At 39.1% G+C, this 18,776-nt stretch overlaps 1 protein-coding gene across 1 annotated transcript in view; it reads left to right on the top strand.

Annotated features, from left to right (window-relative positions):
* The window catches only part of NBAS (neuroblastoma amplified sequence), a 381,012-nt gene that overhangs the window by 115,882 nt on the left and 246,354 nt on the right, over positions 1–18,776 (top strand). The window contains exons 28-30 of the mRNA XM_026655553.2: positions 1,009–1,131; positions 2,444–2,546; positions 9,125–9,354. Coding sequence (XP_026511338.1) covers positions 1,009–1,131; positions 2,444–2,546; positions 9,125–9,354 — 456 coding nt within the window. The remainder of the gene's footprint in view (positions 1–1,008; positions 1,132–2,443; positions 2,547–9,124; positions 9,355–18,776) is intronic.

The raw sequence follows: 18,776 nt of genomic DNA, 5'->3' as shown, positions 1-18,776 counted from the left end.
GGGGCTGGCCCGGGCCCCAGCCGTGCCCCCCCTGAATGTTCTAGGGGGCGTGCCCCACAGATTGAGGAGCTCTCCTCTAAGCCAAGTTTCAAATGCCTTGAGTATTTATAAGAAGAGAAACATAAAAATGACTAGGAGAGGTTAATCTAAGAAAGGAAGTAATGAGGAGGGTTTTTTCTGGTTTCCAATGGTATTGTCCTAATGTCAGCTCCCTGTAGCTTAGGAAAAGTTTGTATGTTCTGATCATCAGAACTTCCAATGTTATAATGCTTATAGGTTATATAAAATTCAAGAAATGTGAGATGGTTTACAACATTCTTCCTTGAAATAATATTAGACTCTTTGGTTGGTTGGTTTATCATTAAAACAGCTGGTGGTTGGAGAATAACGTTTCTTCCTGAATATGTATAGATTATTTGAATAGTTTGAAATTGAAAATAGAGTTTGTTCATTTCAGAAGGAACTTGATGAAAATATTGCTGTTAGCTGCCAGTGTGGTATATTTACTGAAAGTATTCTTTGTTTGAAGGAGGGACAATACTCATGTAGTTATGGCACTAGTTTGGGATTTGGGAGATGAGAGTTCAATTTCTGGCTCTGCCACAGACTTTATTTATGACTTTGGCAAAGTCACTTACTCTCTCAACCTCAGTTCAGCTCCTCATCTGTAAGGTCCCTACTACTATTACCTTCCTCCCACCTTCTGTCTGACTTGTCTGTTGAGGTTGTAAGCTCTTTGGGGGAGAGACTCTCACTGTATGTGTATGTGCAGTGCTTTGCACAATGGAACCCTGATCTTGTTTGAAGCCTCTAGGCCATTGTTTCTCAACGACTGGTCCGTGGACTGGTGCCGGTCCCTGAGATCTCCCTGACAGTTTAGAAAGCCCTGGTCCCAGGTATCAAAAAGGTTGAGAAACACTACTTTAGGCAATATTATGATACAAATAATGATGATCTAATGCAGGACAAAATGGCAAGATGCTGAATGATTTATACTTATATTTGTAGTGTATCAGAAATTTTGGAGAAGCATGGACTTCAGAAACCTGTATCATTTGTAAAAGATACGCAGAACAGCCCAGAGCAAGCAGAGAAGCTTATGATTAGGCTGACCAGGCACACAGGACGCAAGTGAGTATTGACAGTGTTGGTCAGCTTAGAATGTTCGTGTTCAGAGAATGTGCATTTTCACCTTTATACACCAATATGATGGTACTTTTTCCTCTCAACCTTAACACAATAACCATAAAACAAACTTGTTAACGTGAAATTGAACATTGACTATAAGTGCTTAACTGCTTTTTGTTGTTGTTAAAAATACTACCTCTTGCTAGAATGGTTGCAGACTGATTTCAGTATGGTTGTGTTCTGTTCAGTTAAGCAAGCTTAAAAGGCATATTGGCAGAGAAAATACTTCCAGTCATGTATGTACTTTAAAAATGAACAATAAAACAAATGTACTGGAAATAAAGTCCTTTAAAACTAATTCTGTTTTACTGAAAGCGCAGAATTTATGAAATAGCATCTTTTAGAATTTTTTTTTTTTGGCTTCACATGATTTTCTTATGAGCTTTTGTATCAGTAGTTTTAATTCAGGTATTTAGCTATAATTGAATCTGCCATTTTTTCTTTTATTGATTTTTTTATTTGGAAAATACTCTTATTTTTCATGTTCCATCTTGCTGTAGCTGAGTTATTGTACACCCTTCATTGAGAACAGAGAAATCAGATTGTTGAAGTCTTGAGAAAAAGCAGCATTTTGTGTGTGTTGTAATTACTGCTTCTCTTACTAAGAAAAGCTCCATCAGCTTTGATGGGTAGTGTATAGCTGGAGCATGCTGAAAGCCCTCCTAAGAGTTTTTAAATAGCTTGGAAAGATCAAATCAGTGTCCCTCCTAAAGTAAGAAGGTGCTGTAGAAGAAAAGTACCTCTCATCTATATAGATCTTTGGCTCTTGGACCCTCATGTCTTACTACTTTACCTAATAGCGTCAGATGCTCAGTTAAATACTTTAATATCAAGAATATAGAGAAAATGCTAACATAAATGTCAATTCACAATCAAAAAGCAGTCTGGGAGATAGTGACCCAATAGACAGCTTAGTAGAATCCTTTCTAAACTCCTCCCACCAAATTAAAATAAAATTTAAATAAAAATAATAATGCTGTCTCCACGGGTTGCAGACAATGTATATCAGGCTTTTTGATAACTTGCATTAAATTTACTGCAATAATCCAGAGTTGATGTCTCAGAATTATGATTATCCAACTTTTTTGGGTGCTGTTAGAAATAGCTCAACAAATAGCTCATCACTGGAGGATTTTGGGAATGCTTACTTAAAAAAACAACAACAAAATTGTGGTATGTCGGGTCACAGGTGAAACTCTAGCATCATCTCCCATTAAGGGGGACAATAAATATTGATTTTTTTCTATTTATTTAGGCAGCCACCAGTCAGTGAGATGCACTGGAAAGGGTTACTGCAGGATATGTTGGATATGCAGCAGAATGTCTACACGTGCTTAGAGCCAGACACTTGCTACGAGGTGATTTCTACCCACTCCTCTATTTTTATTCTACAAACCAATATCAGAATAAATTGTCTCGGTTTGTACTGCTGTTCTCATTTGTGTCACTGAGATTGACACTAGTAAATCTTCTCACGCTGTACTGAAATATTACCCCTTGGCTGTCTGTGAACTCTACCATTGAAACCAGTGTAGTAGAAGTTTCTGTCAGGGGGTTCCTTTGATGCATTTCATCAACAGTCCATGTAGTCCTGTCAGTCCCTCAGCATGAGGTTCTATTTATTTAAATCAAAAGACTGAACTACTTGAGGAATATAAGAGTTCTAAGATCTATAATTTTTGATTCATAGATATCTTAATAAATAGAAGTTTAGGCAAGTGATTACTAATAAAAGTAATTTAAAGATAAATTATATTTTTGTTAAATGTTACGTTTTAATTAAACATGAACTTTGTATTCAGCCAAGCGTTTTAATGTCACCCACAGTACATACAGGACTGTGTGTAGTAGATATTTTCCTCTTTGATTTAAAGTGAAACGTGAAATCCAATTTCGGCAGAAAATAATCTGCATATGTATAAACCCAAGACATGCTGGTCATTAGAGTTTGTGAAGGACTGTTATTATGCTGAAGTGGAATTTATTTTGATATGTGCTGTTTATTTGCATATTCACTTTAATACATTACAGTTCAGCATTTAGATTACACTGTGCATAGGCTTACTTATCTTGAAATCTTGACATCTTTTGAAAGTTTAATATTTGTGTCAGTTTTTTTTTTCATTACAGTTTACAGAATTAATTGCATATAGCTGCCAGTCTCTCCTGCTCTGGGAGAAGTTCTGAAAGCAAATGTGAACAGTTTTGAAGGAATTAAAGAAAAAAAAGCATATGGGACTTAAAGTAGAAATTGAAATATGTCACTTTTTTCTACAGTTATACATTTTTAAGCCATGTCAAGAAAAACGCTATATGTCAGAAGACATTCCTCATTTCATGAAATAATGGACTAGATAATTAAAACAGTTGGACTATTCATTTGACTGATAAGTATGCATATTTTGTTGCAACTAGAACATACAGTAGAACCTCAGAGTTATGAACACCTCGGGAATGGAGGTTGTTTGCAACTCTGAAATGTTCGTAACTCTGAACAAAATGTTATGGTTCTTTCAAAAGTTTTACAACTGAACATTGACTTAATACAGCTTTGAAACTTTACTGTGCAAAAGAAAAAGGCTGCTTTTCCTTTTTTTTTTTTTTGGTAATTTGTTTAACACAGTACTGTACTGTATTTGGTTTTTTTTGTTTTTTGGTCTCTGGTGCTGCCTGATTATATACTTCTGGTCCAAATGAGGTGTGTGGTTGACTGTTCAGTTCATAACTCAAGTGTTTGTAACTCTGAGGTTCTACTGTATTTCTATCTTCCATTAGCACTCAGAACTGGTAAATTAATATCTTCTGTTTGAAAATCATGCATGGCATTAGAAAAAGAATAGGCCTGTAAGGTGGCTTCTGCATCAACATTGGGACGTGTGTTGGGACTCCGTTGTGAAGTGTGTTGTGTTATTTGTTTGAAACAAAACCTCCGGGAATCCTTTTGGAGAATGGGACCCGTATCCAACAATCTTCATTTATTTTTCATTTAATTTCAAAAAGGGGAACTATGCAAAAATGAGGGGGTTAGTTAAACAGAAATGAAAAGTACAGTGACTAAAGTGAAATCCCTGCAAGCTGCATGGACGCTTTTTAAAGACACCATAATAGAGGCCCAACTTAAATGTATTCCCCAAATTAAGAAACACAGTAAAAGAACTAAAAAAGAGCCACCGTGGCTTAACAACCATGTAAAAGAAGCAGTGAGAGATAAAAAGGCATCTTTTTAAAAGTGGAAGTCAAATCCTAGTGAGGTAAATAGAAAGGAGCATAAACACTGCCAAATTAAATGTAAAAATGTAATAAGAAAAGCCAAAGAGGAGTCTGAAGAACGGCTAGCCAAAAACTCAAAAGGTAATAACAAAATGTTTTTTAAATACATCAGAAGCAGGAAGCCTGCTAAACAACCAGTGGGGCCCCTAGATGATCGAGATACAAAAGGAGTGCTTAAAGACGATAAAGTCATTGCAGAGAAACTAAATGGATTCTTTGCTTCAGTCTTCACGGCTGAGGATGTTAGGGAGATTCCCAAACCTGAGCCAGCTTTTGTAGGTGACAAATCTGAGGAAATGTCACAGATTGAAGTGTCACTAGAGGAGGTTTTGGAATTAATTGATAAACTTAACATTAACAAGTTACCGGGACCAGATGGCATTCACCCAAGAGTTCTGAAAGAACTCAAATGTGAAGTTGTGGAACTATTAACTCTGGTTTGTAACCTGTCCTTTAAATCAGCTTCTGTACCCAATGACTGGAAGATAGCAAATATAATGCCAATATTTAAAAAGGGCCCTAGAGGTGATCCCGGCAATTACAGACCGGTAAGTCTAACGTCAGTACCGGGCAAATTAGTTGAAACAAGAATAAAATTGTCAGACACATAGAAGAAGACAAATTGTTGGGCAAAAGTCAACATGGTTTCTGTAAAGGGAAATCGTGTCTTACTAATCTATTAGAGTTCTTTGAAAGGGTCAACAAATATGTGGACGAGGGGGATCCAGTGGACATAGTATACTTAGATTTCCAGAAAACCTTTGACAAGGTCCCTCACCAAAGGCTCTTACGTAAATTAAGTTGTCATGGGATAAAAGGGAAGGTCCTTTCATGGATTGAGAACTGGTTAAAAGACAGGGAACAAAGGGCAGGAATAAATGGTAAATTCTCAGAATGGAGAGGGGTCAGTCCTAGGACCAATCCTATTAAACTTACTCATAAATGATATGGAGAAAGGGGTAAAAAGTGAGGAGGCAAAGTTTGCAGATGATACTAAACTGCTCAAGATAGTTAAGACCAAAGCAGACTGTGAAGAACTTCAAAAAGATCTCACAAAACTAAGTGATTGGGCAACAAAATGGCAAATGAAATTTCATGTGGATAAATGTAAAGTAATGCACATTGGAAAAATAACCCCAACTATACATACAATATGATGGGGGCTAATTTAGCTACAACAAATCAGGAAAAAGCTCTTGGCGTCATCGTGGATAGTTCTCTGAAGACGTCCACACAGTGTGCAGAGGCAGTCAAAAAAGCAAACAGGATGTTAGGAATCATTAAAAAGGGGATAGAGAATAAGACTGAGAATATATTATTGCCCTTATATAAATAGATGGTACGCCCACATCTTGAATACTGCGTACGGATGTGGTCTCCTCATCTCAAAAAAGATATACTGGCACTAGAAAAGGTTCAGAAAAGGGCAACTAAAATGATTAGGGATTTGGAACGGGTCCCATATGAGGAGAGATTAAAGAGGCTAGGACTTTTCAGTTTGGAAAAGAGGAGACTAAGGGGGGATATGATAGAGTTATATAAAATCATGAGTGATGTGGAGAAAGTAGATAAGGAAAAGTTATTTACTTATTCTCATAATACAAGAACCTAGGGCCACCAAATGAAATTAATGGGCAGCAGGTTTAAAACAAATAAAAGGAAGTTCTTCTTCACACAGCGCACAGTCAACTTGTGGAACTCCTTACCTGAGGAGGTTGTGAAGGCTAGGACTATAACAGTGTTTAAAAGAGAACTGGATAAATTCATGGAGGTTAAGTCCATTAATGGCTATTAGCCAGGATGAGTAAGGAATGGTGTTCCTAGCCTCTGTTTGTCAGAGGGTGGAGATGGATGGCAGGAGAGAGATCATTTGATCATTTCCTGTTAGGTTCACTCCCTCTGGGGCACCTGGCGTTGGCCATTGTCGGTAGACAGGATATTGGGCTAGATGGACCTTTGGTCTGACCCAGTACGGCTGTTCTTATATAATCTGCATTTTGGTCTACTCTGTTATTGATAAATCAACAAATACAGACATTTTTTGCCTTAGATCATTATCTACAAATTTCAGGTTACACATACATACTAAGAATTGTTTACTGGTCAGATATTCTTATTAATATGGTTTATTGCCAACCTTATGGTAGTTACTCTCTGCCTATGTTTCAGCTTTCCCTTGAGATATATTGCATGGTGAGTTGTAAGGCTGCTGCCACATTCAAATGGTTTGGTGCTTTTAAGAACACTAAACCATTAGACCACAAAAGGAAGAAAAATAATGCCATAGATTTCCTATGTGACCTTGGACATAGAACTTAATCCTTTTGTGTCTGGTATGCCTATCCATTAGATGCCATCTACATTTCATGAAGTGAAACTGAAATAATCATATAAAGTTCTTTTTTGATTCTTGAATGGAAGGTGTCATGGAATCCAAAGTATTATTTCTTATTTATTTGTTGAACATCTCATTGTGCTTTTTGCTATGAGAGGAAAGAAGAAACTGTCCTGTTTGATGTCTTAATATAAGCTGAATAGAGAGACAACTCAAAAGACCCGTTGAACCACATGAACACCAATTTTGAATATACATATGTGCTGTGCCCTACTAAATGGTTTTAGGTGTAGGAATGAGACACAGAACTTTGGATATGGTTATCTCACAAGTTATCTCCCACGCAAATTGTTTGACTTGCACGAGAGCAGGGCATATGTAAGAATGTTGCAACCTGTTGTCATGAGGGTGAGGTGCCTCTGGGTCTCTATATAGTCTTATGTGTTCTTCCAGTAGAGCTCACTCTGTCCTGACGTATGGATTTGAAAGAATAAAATAAACTATATTTTATTTACATTTTTTTCTGTTGTGATCATAACCATAGTATGAGAGTGTCTACAAATACAGATGTTGTTTACAGACGCACTGTTTTAAATTTAATGATATAAATTTTGGGGAAAAGAAAATAAATCTTCCTAAGTCAGAAATATTTCTATTTGTTTGTTATGGAATTAAATACTTTTTGATTGATGCAAAGTTATAATATCTAGTATTAAAATATTTTTTTTGTTCTTGTTAATGAGGATTGTACTGGCCTTTTATGTGGTGGAAAAAATATGATTCACCGATTTGAGTTATTCTTAAAGGGAATTTATGCATTTTTAAGTACATTTTAAGTAATCACAGCTTTTTGGCCTAAGGCTAAAACAGTTAAAAGTTTCATGGCACATATCTTGATATATTAACATTTATACTTTCATATTTTGAAGATTAGTCTTGATTTAAAATTAAAAAAATAAAACACTGGGAATTTTAATATTATTCTGATGTTCATTATGAACCTAAATGTGTTATGTTTAGAGCCCTGCCAAATTCACGGATTATGAAATCTCCTCTCCCCGTGAAATCCGGCTGTTGTAGTGGGGGCTGCAGTATTGCCACCCTTACTTCTGTGCTGCCTTCAGAACTGGGTGGCTGGAGAGTGGTGGCTGCTGGCTGGGCACCCATCTCTGAAGGCTGCGCTCCTGTAAGTAGCAGCGCAGAAATCAGGGTGGCATGGTATTGGGTGTGTGTGTGTGTCGTAATAGCCTGCAATATTTTGAGAGGGGGTCCCAGCAAAAAAAGTCTAAGAACCCCTGATTTAGCAGACTCCCTTATCCAGGGAGGCTTACAAGCCTAATAGTAGTACAGTACAATACTTGTATATTTACTGTCTGAACACAATCGTAAAATTTGCTGTTTATGCCATGACCAACCTGCGAAAAATGTGTAACTTCTCCGCGATTTAATTAGACCCCTAGTTATGTTTCTTCAGGAGCAGATGATGAGGGAGGAGTCAGTAAAACTGCAGCAAAAGCACAGGGATCAGACTTCAGCATGTGCTTAGCTTTACACACTTCAAGTGGACTTCAATGGGACTGCTTACAGTGTGTAAAATTAAGCACTTATGTAAATCTTGATGGTATCAGGTGTTGGTTTTGTGGTATTGCTTAGCAGCAAACTATTTGTTTTTAATTTCCATTCAAAGCATGTGTTTATTCAATTTCAAATTTGCAGCAAACATAATTAATCTATTAGGAGGAAGAAGTGGCCCTTTTTGAGGCTTGAGTTTTTAGTTTATAAATGTGCATGCATATTGTTACACAAATGTCTAAATATTATCTATACACAACACTATTAATAAAAATATTAATTAAGGTATAGGAATTTATCCTTCTAGTTTTTAAGCCCTATCTATAAAAACAAATAAAAAATAATCACCTCAAAAATTCTGCCTCTAGTGTGGGTCAATGCATGTATAATACTTTGTAATTGCAAAATGCTATGTTTTGAATTTTTTTTTAAATTAATCTTGTTGAGTTTCACTAAAGGTTTTATTTTGAAGTTAACAATTAGTGTGGTAGCAGAACTAAATTTGTACTGCAATTAAAAAAGAAAAAGAGAGAGATGGGAATAATTGTCCTAATTCTGCTTTTGTGGTTAAAATACTTTTAAAATTATTTATGCAAATATTAATCCTGGAATAATTTTTCAGATACATCTTAAATTCATTTTCTCCCAACATATTACAAAGAACCTTTATGTTCAGATGGCTTGGTCCCACAGAAAACTATACACTTTTTTTTTTTTGGTTGAAGCTACTATAACAAATTTACCCATCTTACTTTGCAGATATTTACAGAAAGCCTTCTGTGTTCAAGCCATCTAGAAAATATACACCTAGCTGGGGAAATGATGCATTGCAGTGTTTGGTCAGTGGATCCACCAGTTGGTGTTGCCTCAAAAGGAAAACCACGGTATAGAGTCAGCTATGAGAAAAGCATCAAACTGGTTTTGGCTGCTGGCAGAGAATACTTCAATTCTTCTACCAGTCTGACTGATAGCTGCATGGATTTGGCCAGGTATAGTAAAACACATTCTCTCTCTTCAATATTCTTTACCTTTTGATTCCTTTATTTTAAATGTAGTAGATGATGAATTTTACTGAAAAAGAGCTTTGGCCAGATTCCCCTCTACATTCTGTCCCCTTGTGCAAAGCAAGTAGGGGATAAAAACGCTGTAACCACAGTTTCTCTGAGGAGCCCCCCACCCCCACTTCCTTTGCAACAACTGGCTTAGTGGAGCATAGCTGGAAGGAAAGGGGTGTTGCTGGAGCATCTCTGCACTCCTACTGTTCCTGGCTGCTAGAATGGCCCCTTGGAACCATGGATTCCTATGTCACATCTAGCATTTCAAGAGATGCCATAAGTAAGACGGTAATGGAGAGAGTTTGTGGAGAAGAATAATGCAATACCATTAAATGTTTGTGTGACGAACTGGTCTTTGTTCTTGTTTAATGTGGTCTTTGCTGAGTGGGGAGTGTTGGCTGGGAATGCAGGGGAGTGTGACTAGGAAGGTCTGCATTGGGGGAAGGGAGACTGGCCTTGAAGGAGAATACCTGAGCATGTAACATGAGAACCCAGGAAGGGGTTAGAGGCCAGGTGACACCTTTGCCCGGGAAACTGAACAAAGTCTGGGGAGAGAGTTTCAGGAGCTGGCTGGTAATGGAGGGAGCCCAGATGGGGCTCTGACCTCCCAAGAGGGGCTGTGGTGCCCTGGGACCCCAAGATGCACCTAATTGGGGGGGGGTCCTGTTGTCTGTGCCTGCAAGACCTGTCTTGGACTGTAGTCCTGTCGTCTAAATAAACCTTCTGCTTTACTGGCTGGCTGAGAGTCATGGTGAATTGCAGGAAGCCGGGGGTGCAGGGCCTTGTGACCCCCCCACACTCCGTGACAGTTTGGATTTTTTTTTTAAATGTGAGTTTCTCCAGGATGAGATGGAGATGCGTGTACTTTCTTCTGATTCAGCTTTGAAGACGTGAAAGTACAGGAGGCTGTCTGGCTGGGATAAGTTGCTTTCTGTTGCACAGCTTCTCACCTCATTGATTCCTAATGGGCTAATCCTCCCCACCTATGGAATTTGGAGGCGGTTCAATGTTGTTCAGGAGGCTCCACTCTCTCACTGCCCTTCACCTCAGCCTACCAGCTTTTCTGCCTCTGGCAGTGAAACAAGGTGGCAGTTCATTTCTCTTGACCATTTTATTTTAAACTGTATTTTTATTCGTTTTTGTGCAGTTGCAACTTATGATCCTCATCCTCCCCTACGTTGGGTAAATAACAGTATGGCGGTTTCAACCACCTGGATCTGCTGTTGCAGCGCCCCTCTGCCAGATCCCTCTGACCCCACTAGGGCATGGAAGAGCTGTCCCACAAACATCTAAGCCATGCTCTCTATGTGAGGCAGCACTTACAGGCTCTACAAAGGGGGAATAATAACCTGCCTGTTCGCAGATGGCCAGACCTTGCACTGCCAGGGCACAGGGCTCAGAGTTGGACTGACATGTCGGGTCCCCACCCTGCTCCAATGAACTGTGGCTCCAACACAGAAAAGCCCAATCAGGAGCTTCTGAGTATATGGGGAGAAAGTCTGAGGAGGAGGGGGAAACTATCCAGCCAGCTCAGGGGGTAAGTCCTGCAACAGAGCTGGGCGGGAGGGGGGAAAAGCCTGAAAGGATCCAAAGTCCCCCCATCCCAGATACTGAAGTGGGTCTTCTGCTCCCTGGGGAAAGAAGCTCCCATTCCTCCCACTGTGAACTGGGGGATTCTCATGATGTTCCGGGGTAAGTCCTATAAATCCCAGAGACTTGAGTCCCAAAGATGCAAAAGCAAGTATCCTTTGCCAGGCAGAGATTAGTATTGTTAATGAACAAGGGGTGTGAAAATCCTTCTCCCCCCGAGGAAGTGCTTGCTGGGGCTTTTCTCCTACACAGTCTCTCACAGTGCTCTGTATCATGGACACTGCCCCTCCCCCACTAGCAGCATGTCTGGGGATGCAGAAGAGCCTGTTCCTCCTGTGCATCCCTGCCTCATGCTGCAGCCTACTGCTTGTGGAGCCCATCCAGGACACTGGCTCTGCAAGGGAAAGAGGCTCAGAATTCAGGCAGCAGCAGAATGGGAATTGAGCATTTTGATCATCAGCCATAGCTCCTTGATGTGCCACGGAAAAGGGCGCAGACTCTGGAAGGTGAGGAGGTTTCTCTCTCTCTCCACACCCCTCCACAGGTTCCACATGAAAGCCTCAGGAGCACTTCAGGCAGTCTGTGACCAGAACAGAGGCACATGAGGATTCCACTCTACACAAAGCTGCACCATCATGGGATTACTGGGTGGTAAATGAGAAATATCTTCCTATGTTCAAACTGATCCTGATGGATCCAGTTAAATCCTGAGTGGTACTGGGTTACTCCTGCAGTACTTACTTGGGTGCTAGCCAGCCTGGGGCAGCAGGCAGGCTGCCTTTTAGGCTCCTGGGGACAGCTAACAAGCTTCTTCCACAGTCAAGGTATGTGTACCAGTACCCCTCTCTGTTACACGATTGCCATGCCAGGATGTATAGTGTACTGCCTCTCCCCTACAAACAGCCTGGGAAGAAATACCAGACGTGCATCAAAAGCAAAACCAAAAAACGACAGGACTCTTACAGGACAGCATGTCAGTGGCTTGCAAGGAAATTACTAATATTAATACAGTATTATCCCTTTCAAGAATTATTAGATAGGTATTTCCTATTAATGCCTCCTTTGAGAGCATCATAATATCCAGATGAGGACATCCAATTAAACCAAATGTTAAACCAAAATGTTTATATAAAAATGAAAGAAATTTCATACATTTTGGGAGCCTGAGGTTGGTACAGCTGTAGGATCACCAGTGAAAGACAGATGCGCCTTCAGAAGGGGACTTCCTTCCAAATGACCCCATAGACCATAGGATTCATGACACACTGCACAACAATTTAAAAGCCTCACCTATAGCCATTCAAACCAAAAGGTTTTCATGTATTTGGTAAGGAAAGCTTACTTAGCGGCAGGTAAGTGGATCAACATCTAGGGATATGATCCTTGCTTGGAATGAGCTGTCTCAGGTTCTTCTGTCTTGGTCAAATTCTTGATGTGATTTATGATGAGCAATGGATTCTATGTTGGTGCTAAAAGGAAGTCATGTAATACCTGTGAATGGTCATCACGCATCCTAAACAGATATCTTGTGCTTCCAAATGAAGAACTGTCAGGGGAAACATTAGAGAAATTAGTAGCTGACGTTGCAGAGGCACCCCAACCCTTATTGTTGAAGCCAGCAGAGCAATGGTTGCTACTGAAACCAAGAGTACCAAAGAAGGGACTATTACCCTGGTAGAGGGAAAATCTGGAGCAGAAGTTTCCAAAGAAACCTAGATAAATTTTTCTCCAACCCAACAAAAGCCTTAGCATGACAAAGACAAAAAGCATTTTGTGTACAAGAGCACACAACTCCTGTGCAAGAGTCTTCCTTCTGGTTCACCCTCTGCTCCCAGAATCTTGAATGGCTTGTGGTAGTCACAGCAAGACACAGGTTGCATGTTGTACACTTATTCCCATTCATAGACAACATTCCAGTTAGTATCCCATCCAGAGAAACAGACTAGTTCTTAAATGAACAGCTGCTGGAAAGATTCATGGCTACCAATTCTTCAAAATCAAGAGTTTTTGATCCCAGTGCAGAGAATTGCTCACCCAGAGATCAAAACAGACATGGCTCTGGCCATAATTTTACCACAGTGGAAAATATTGTAGAGATTCAGAACTTGATTACATCAGTCATTTCCTGAGGAGTCACCCAATGGCTAGAATTACTAATGTTAGAGGTATCACAGCTTCATCCCCTGAGTGGGTTTCTCAAAATGCACCTCCTGAAATTCCTTCTGAAGACATAGAACCATGCACTTGGGGTAATGCAAAATTAGGCATCATTCTGAGATCACATCCAAATGCCCCTTTCTGGGCAGGTAAGCACAAACAACATGCTGCAAGACAAAAAAGGTTGCTCTAGACTTTTGCATACAAGTATATATGGAACACAAATTTTCTAAAATCTTATGGTACACATTCTTTAGTTCATTTCAACCCTCATAAACGTGTCAATCTTTAAAAAGCCACATCAAATTGGACCAGTGCTCCATCATCTCTGGTATCCTGTCTGTGATAGTGACTGGTACCAGCTGCTTCAATAGAAGGTTCAAGAAACCATGTAGTGGGTTATTATGATACTCACAGAGGAAGTCTCTTCCTACCTCCCATTAGAGGTTGGCTTATGATTGAGGCATGAGTGTTTATATCCATTCCAAAATCAAGGAATAGCAAGACGTCAAAGCTTCTCCGTTATGATGGAAAAAAAATGTCCTGGACAGTGAAGAATCTGTTGCCTTTCAAGACAGTTCACCTAAAGGATACAAAAGGGGAAAGTTGAAGTCATCCTAGTCCTCCACTGGACTTACTAGGTATCTAAGGACTTCACATTGCACCTGAAGAAAATACCTGACCTCTTAAAGCTGGGGGATGCATCTTTCATCTGGACCTGAAACACCTACAGTTAACACCCTGGCCATCAGAAAAGAAGTTTAGTTCAGTATGGATTGTCCATTAACTTCTGATACAATTTGATATCCAGACAGAACTCAACCAGCGTATTTCATTTATTGATCTGGTCAAATTTATGTTTCTGGTGTGAGGGGAAATGGAAACCTCTTTGTTTGTGCAGTGCCCAGCACAATTGGACCCTGACCTTTAGATGCTGTTATAATAATCATAATAATACAAATAACCAGAATAATTACTTCAGTTTCAGTCACATCAACATACATTTAAAAATGTAAAAAACAAAACAAAACCCAAATAACAAAAAAACACAACTTGTGCTTAAAATTAGGCCTATGTTCAGCATCTTGCAGTTCCTATGTGACCAAGTCACTTGTCCTCTCCATGTTACCTGCACAATTTGGGGCTCCCACCCCCATCCCAGGGCCCAGTGGCCCTCTGCGGGCTAACGGGACCTTGTCCCAGTGACAGAGCCTTTGTCACACGGTAAATATTCTTAAACATGTACATGTATTTATTAGCAATTAACAATCAACAGAATACACATGCCAAGCATCAAATGTTCAACTCTCCCAATAAAGCAGACAGAGTCTCCCGATGGCCAGTCAGGATCCGATCTCGTCCGTGGCTCCAGCTTCTACACAACCTAGTCATGCAGGGGTTAAAAAATCCTAGCAGCTTTGGTCTTGAGTTGTATCCCAGAGTTAAGTTCCAATGAGCTTGTTCTCTGACCCTCATTATATAGTTAAAATGAGGATTTCTTTTATCTATGCCTTAACCAGTTATTTTGTAGTTATGCAAAAAAACCCCACTAACTATACAGAGGTCTACATGCTTAAGACCACCTACTCATTAGCTTTTGTATTTTTCACAGTTAGTAATAACTTCTCAAGAACTACGTATCTTTACGCTTCACTAGTGGGATACACTTGCAACAGCAAAACCTCCTATTTTTTATTATCAGGAAGAAGCTACAGAAACTCAAGGTTAGCTTGTCCATTCGCTCCCTATTCGCAGGACTTTGTGAATATATATCTATCCCTGTTAGAAAAGTATCAGCTGCACCATTACTATCTGCCTACGTCAAGGTCGAATTCTCCTGACTCTCTAGTTTTTTGTTTTCAACTTATGGTGGCTGCCGGTTATGCTAAGTCCATACACAAGATGGCTGTGAGTCAAGTCCAGGCTCTCATTACATTCTGTGCTTCAGTTTCTGATCTATAAAGGGGGAGTAGTTATCCAACCTCTACTATTGGGTGTTCTGAGGTTTACCTCAGTAATTTTTGGAAAGTGCTGTGAGAGTCTTAAACAGAGGATATAAAAGTGTGTATACCTGTTTTGTTTTGGCCAAGTAGCCATAACTGCTGCTTATCATCCTGATCGACATTCTCTCATTGTTTCCTTGTACTCCTCCTGTCCATATGTCTGTCTGTCTCTCTCTCTCTCTCTGGTCTCATATCTGTAAACTCTTTGTGGTGGGATCCATTTCTTTGTTCTGTAGTGGTAAAGCACCTAGCACAGTGGAGCCCTGATCGTCTGGATTCTACCACAATGCAAATAACAAGTAATAATTTTCTCTTCAGTATTTCAATCCCATTTCCTTTTCTTTCCTTCTTTATTCCCCCCCCCCCTTTTTTTTTCCCAATGCCGCTGCGTCACTGCACTTCATCCCTTTCTTTTTAGGAACAATTTTTTTTCTCTGAAAGAAATAGAGATGTCCCCTTCATCTCAAGATAATTATATCTAACGTGGGAGATTATTTCACTGAAATGTTAAATATAATAGTGTTTTAATGGTTCTCATCTATGAGGTACATGTAGATAGGTAAAGGAACCTGATGTCTCCTACTTTGAAAACAAATAATAGAATCATTAAAGATTAGGGTTGGAAGACCTCAGGAGGTCATCTAGTCCAACTCCCTGCACAAACCAGGACCAACCCCAACTATGGTTTATGGCTTGGCTTATCCTGAATATAAATTTTATATAAAAATGACTTCATTTATCTGGTGTTTCCTTATTATTTAAGAATTTTCTATTCCATTTAAGTTATTATGTAAGTATACATTAATTCAAACTAATTTCCTTCTTCCTCCATAAGATAGAATCAACAAAACTTTTTTTTTTTTACTTAATTACATCTGAGCGGATAAACCAAATTATGAGGAAACATATTAAATAAGTTAGTTTTTTTTCAAAGGCACAGAATTCATGTTGGCCTATAAAAATAATTCTTTGTGTTCCTTATCAGTTTTTGCAGAGATCTCCAAAAAACAACTTCTAATTGCATAATTCAGGTGCTACAGTTGAACAGTTAATAACTGATTCACTTTCTTGATATTAAGAAGTTTTATTCTTTTTAGAAGTGGTAGACTGATGTTCATTCAGACTAACTTAGAAGTTAAATTCTCAAATATGGCATAAAACCCAGAATCTTGTCTGTCTTTATATACAAGTACAGTCAAATAACCACAACAAAGAGTGGGCCTATGGGTATGCTTCTTTCTCTCTTTTCCTAACCCAATCAGAGACCGCTGATGGCATTCTAGGGAAGGACTTCTAGGGGGAGGCATTGTCTCTACATTTTAGTATGTGTGAGGCGCTCTCTCCAATCCCATACAGATTTTTTCTGTTACCCATGTGAGCGAGGAGGTGAACTTCTACATGTGGGGTGAAGACTGCCAGATGTTTTGGTTTATGTTAATTTAGCTTTGGTTGTGTTCATATTCACCTATTTGAGGGCAATTATACTTCTATGTTTGCAGCCATACTTTGATCGTAAATATAGATTTTTGTATAAATTTGGATTATTTAAAACTAAAAAAAGCATGCAGAGGAGACATTTCCTAGATACATTGATTCCCTTCAGTAATGTGAGCCTTGAGCATCTATTTTGTCTGTTTGTCCCACTAAGATCTCTACACTTTCTTCAGCACTGCCTTGTATACATGGAGTATATGCCTTGATTTAATCCTTAAGGCCATTGCCCTCCTCCTTCAAATCCCTCCTCCAGACCCACTTTGGTTGTGTCCCTTACATGAAACAGCTCAGCAACTATGGCTAAATTGTGTAGCAGTTGAAGACATCAGATTTTATTTACTAGACAATGACTTGGAATAGTTGGGAGCCATCAAATTGTGCAGTGCCTAGCCTGCGTAATATTGAGTTAGCTGCCCCTCCCCCCCCCCTTTTGACCACATTAATATTGAACTTTGTGTTCGATTATAAACTCTTTGAGGCAGGGCCCATGTCTGTCTATTTTGAAGACTTTAAATTGAACCATAGGCTTTGTGCTGACTTTTGCACCCCACACCATAATGATCAGACTGGTGCATTCTTAAAATCGATTGATTGCTTGTCACATTTCTGAGATACCAAGGTTACTAGATACACTGCAGAAATATTGATGGATTCACGCTAAAACATATATATAAACATTTGTCATTTACATATGCATTCAGTAATCTAAATGCACATGCTGTATCTAATTATTAAAATCTCCTCAATGGGGATTTATGTGCCTGTAGAGAGGGCACATAAATGTTGCAGATTAAACCTGCCATGTGTGTATGACAGTGACTGTTCCCCATGCTAACTAGTCATGGATTTTTAAGCAGTATTTTCCTCCTCAGAAAGTAGTAATGATGATCAGACTTACGCTATGGCTACACTTTAACTGCTACAGCGGCACATCCACATCACTGTAGCACTTTAGATGGGAGGGTTCTCCTGTCACTGTCGTTCATCCACCTCCCCAAGAGGCAGTAGCTAGGTCAATGGAAGAATTCTTCTGTTGACCTAGCACTGTCTACACTGGAGTTAGTAACTACGTTGCTCAGGGGTATGGATTTTTCACATACTTGAGCGATGCAGCTGGGTTGACTTAACTCTTTACTGTAGATCTAAGTCACAATTGAAAGGGTATGTTCCAATTAAATTCTAAATGGTTATGCTTGTAGTCTGAATAGTTACATAGGTGGACACAAACATATGACTTGGACCAGATTTTCAGAAGTGTTCAGCACACAACAGCTCCTATTAGGCACCAAAATAAGGAGGTAAGATTTTCAAAAGTGCCCAGCTCTCTTTGAGAACAGAGGGAGCTAAAGGGTGGTAAGCACTTCAGAAAATCTAGGCCCACTTGTATGTGCTGAATCTTCTTGAAAATCTGACTCTTCAGTTACTAACAAAGCTAGCTCACATCTATCACAATTGCATCCTTTTAACTTGATACCTTCTTTCCCTCTCAGATGATATTACCAAATATTCCATATATATGAAGATGTCCACATGGCAAATTGCATAGGCATGTGATAGAATACACAGGTTCTTGATGCCTCCTTCACTGTGCACGATATAAGATGAAAGGTTGTTTTAAAGACGATAATAATTTTTGATGCATTTTACTACTTGAGAAATAGTATGTAGTCATGCATTAAACACTTATTCGTACTTGGTACAATGTCAGCAATTTTAATCTATCATTTCTGATTATTCAAGTTTTTTTTTTTTTTTTTTTTTTAACACAGAACATTGCTAGATTAACTTCCTGGAGTCCCTGGAAGGGTTGTGTTTGTGTATTTTTTCCTCAAGCTTTTTGAAATTGTGTGCTATTTTTGGCAAAGCTTAAAAGCAGCAGCGGTGCACGGAAGTGTGCCCCTAAATACTGCATTAAATGTTTCAATAAATGTAAATGTCTCAATTTCTATGTTTCATGAAATGTGCTCAAGTCCTAAGTTTTTCCCCCCTAATTTAGGTGTTTAGTGTCTTAATTTTGGTCATTAGTATCACGGGTCACCCAGCTAAGATATTTGGTAACTAATATGTGCTTCTGGGTGTCACAGAACATTGGTCAGCTAACGGTGAAATCAT

Source organism: Terrapene carolina, unplaced genomic scaffold, assembly GCF_002925995.2.
Source record: "Terrapene carolina triunguis isolate 2854851 unplaced genomic scaffold, T_m_triunguis-2.0 Scaffold42, whole genome shotgun sequence".
Taxonomy (NCBI): domain Eukaryota; kingdom Metazoa; phylum Chordata; order Testudines; family Emydidae; genus Terrapene; species Terrapene triunguis.
Note: the sequence above shows the minus strand (reverse complement) of the source record. Positions and strands in the feature narration are given on the sequence as shown.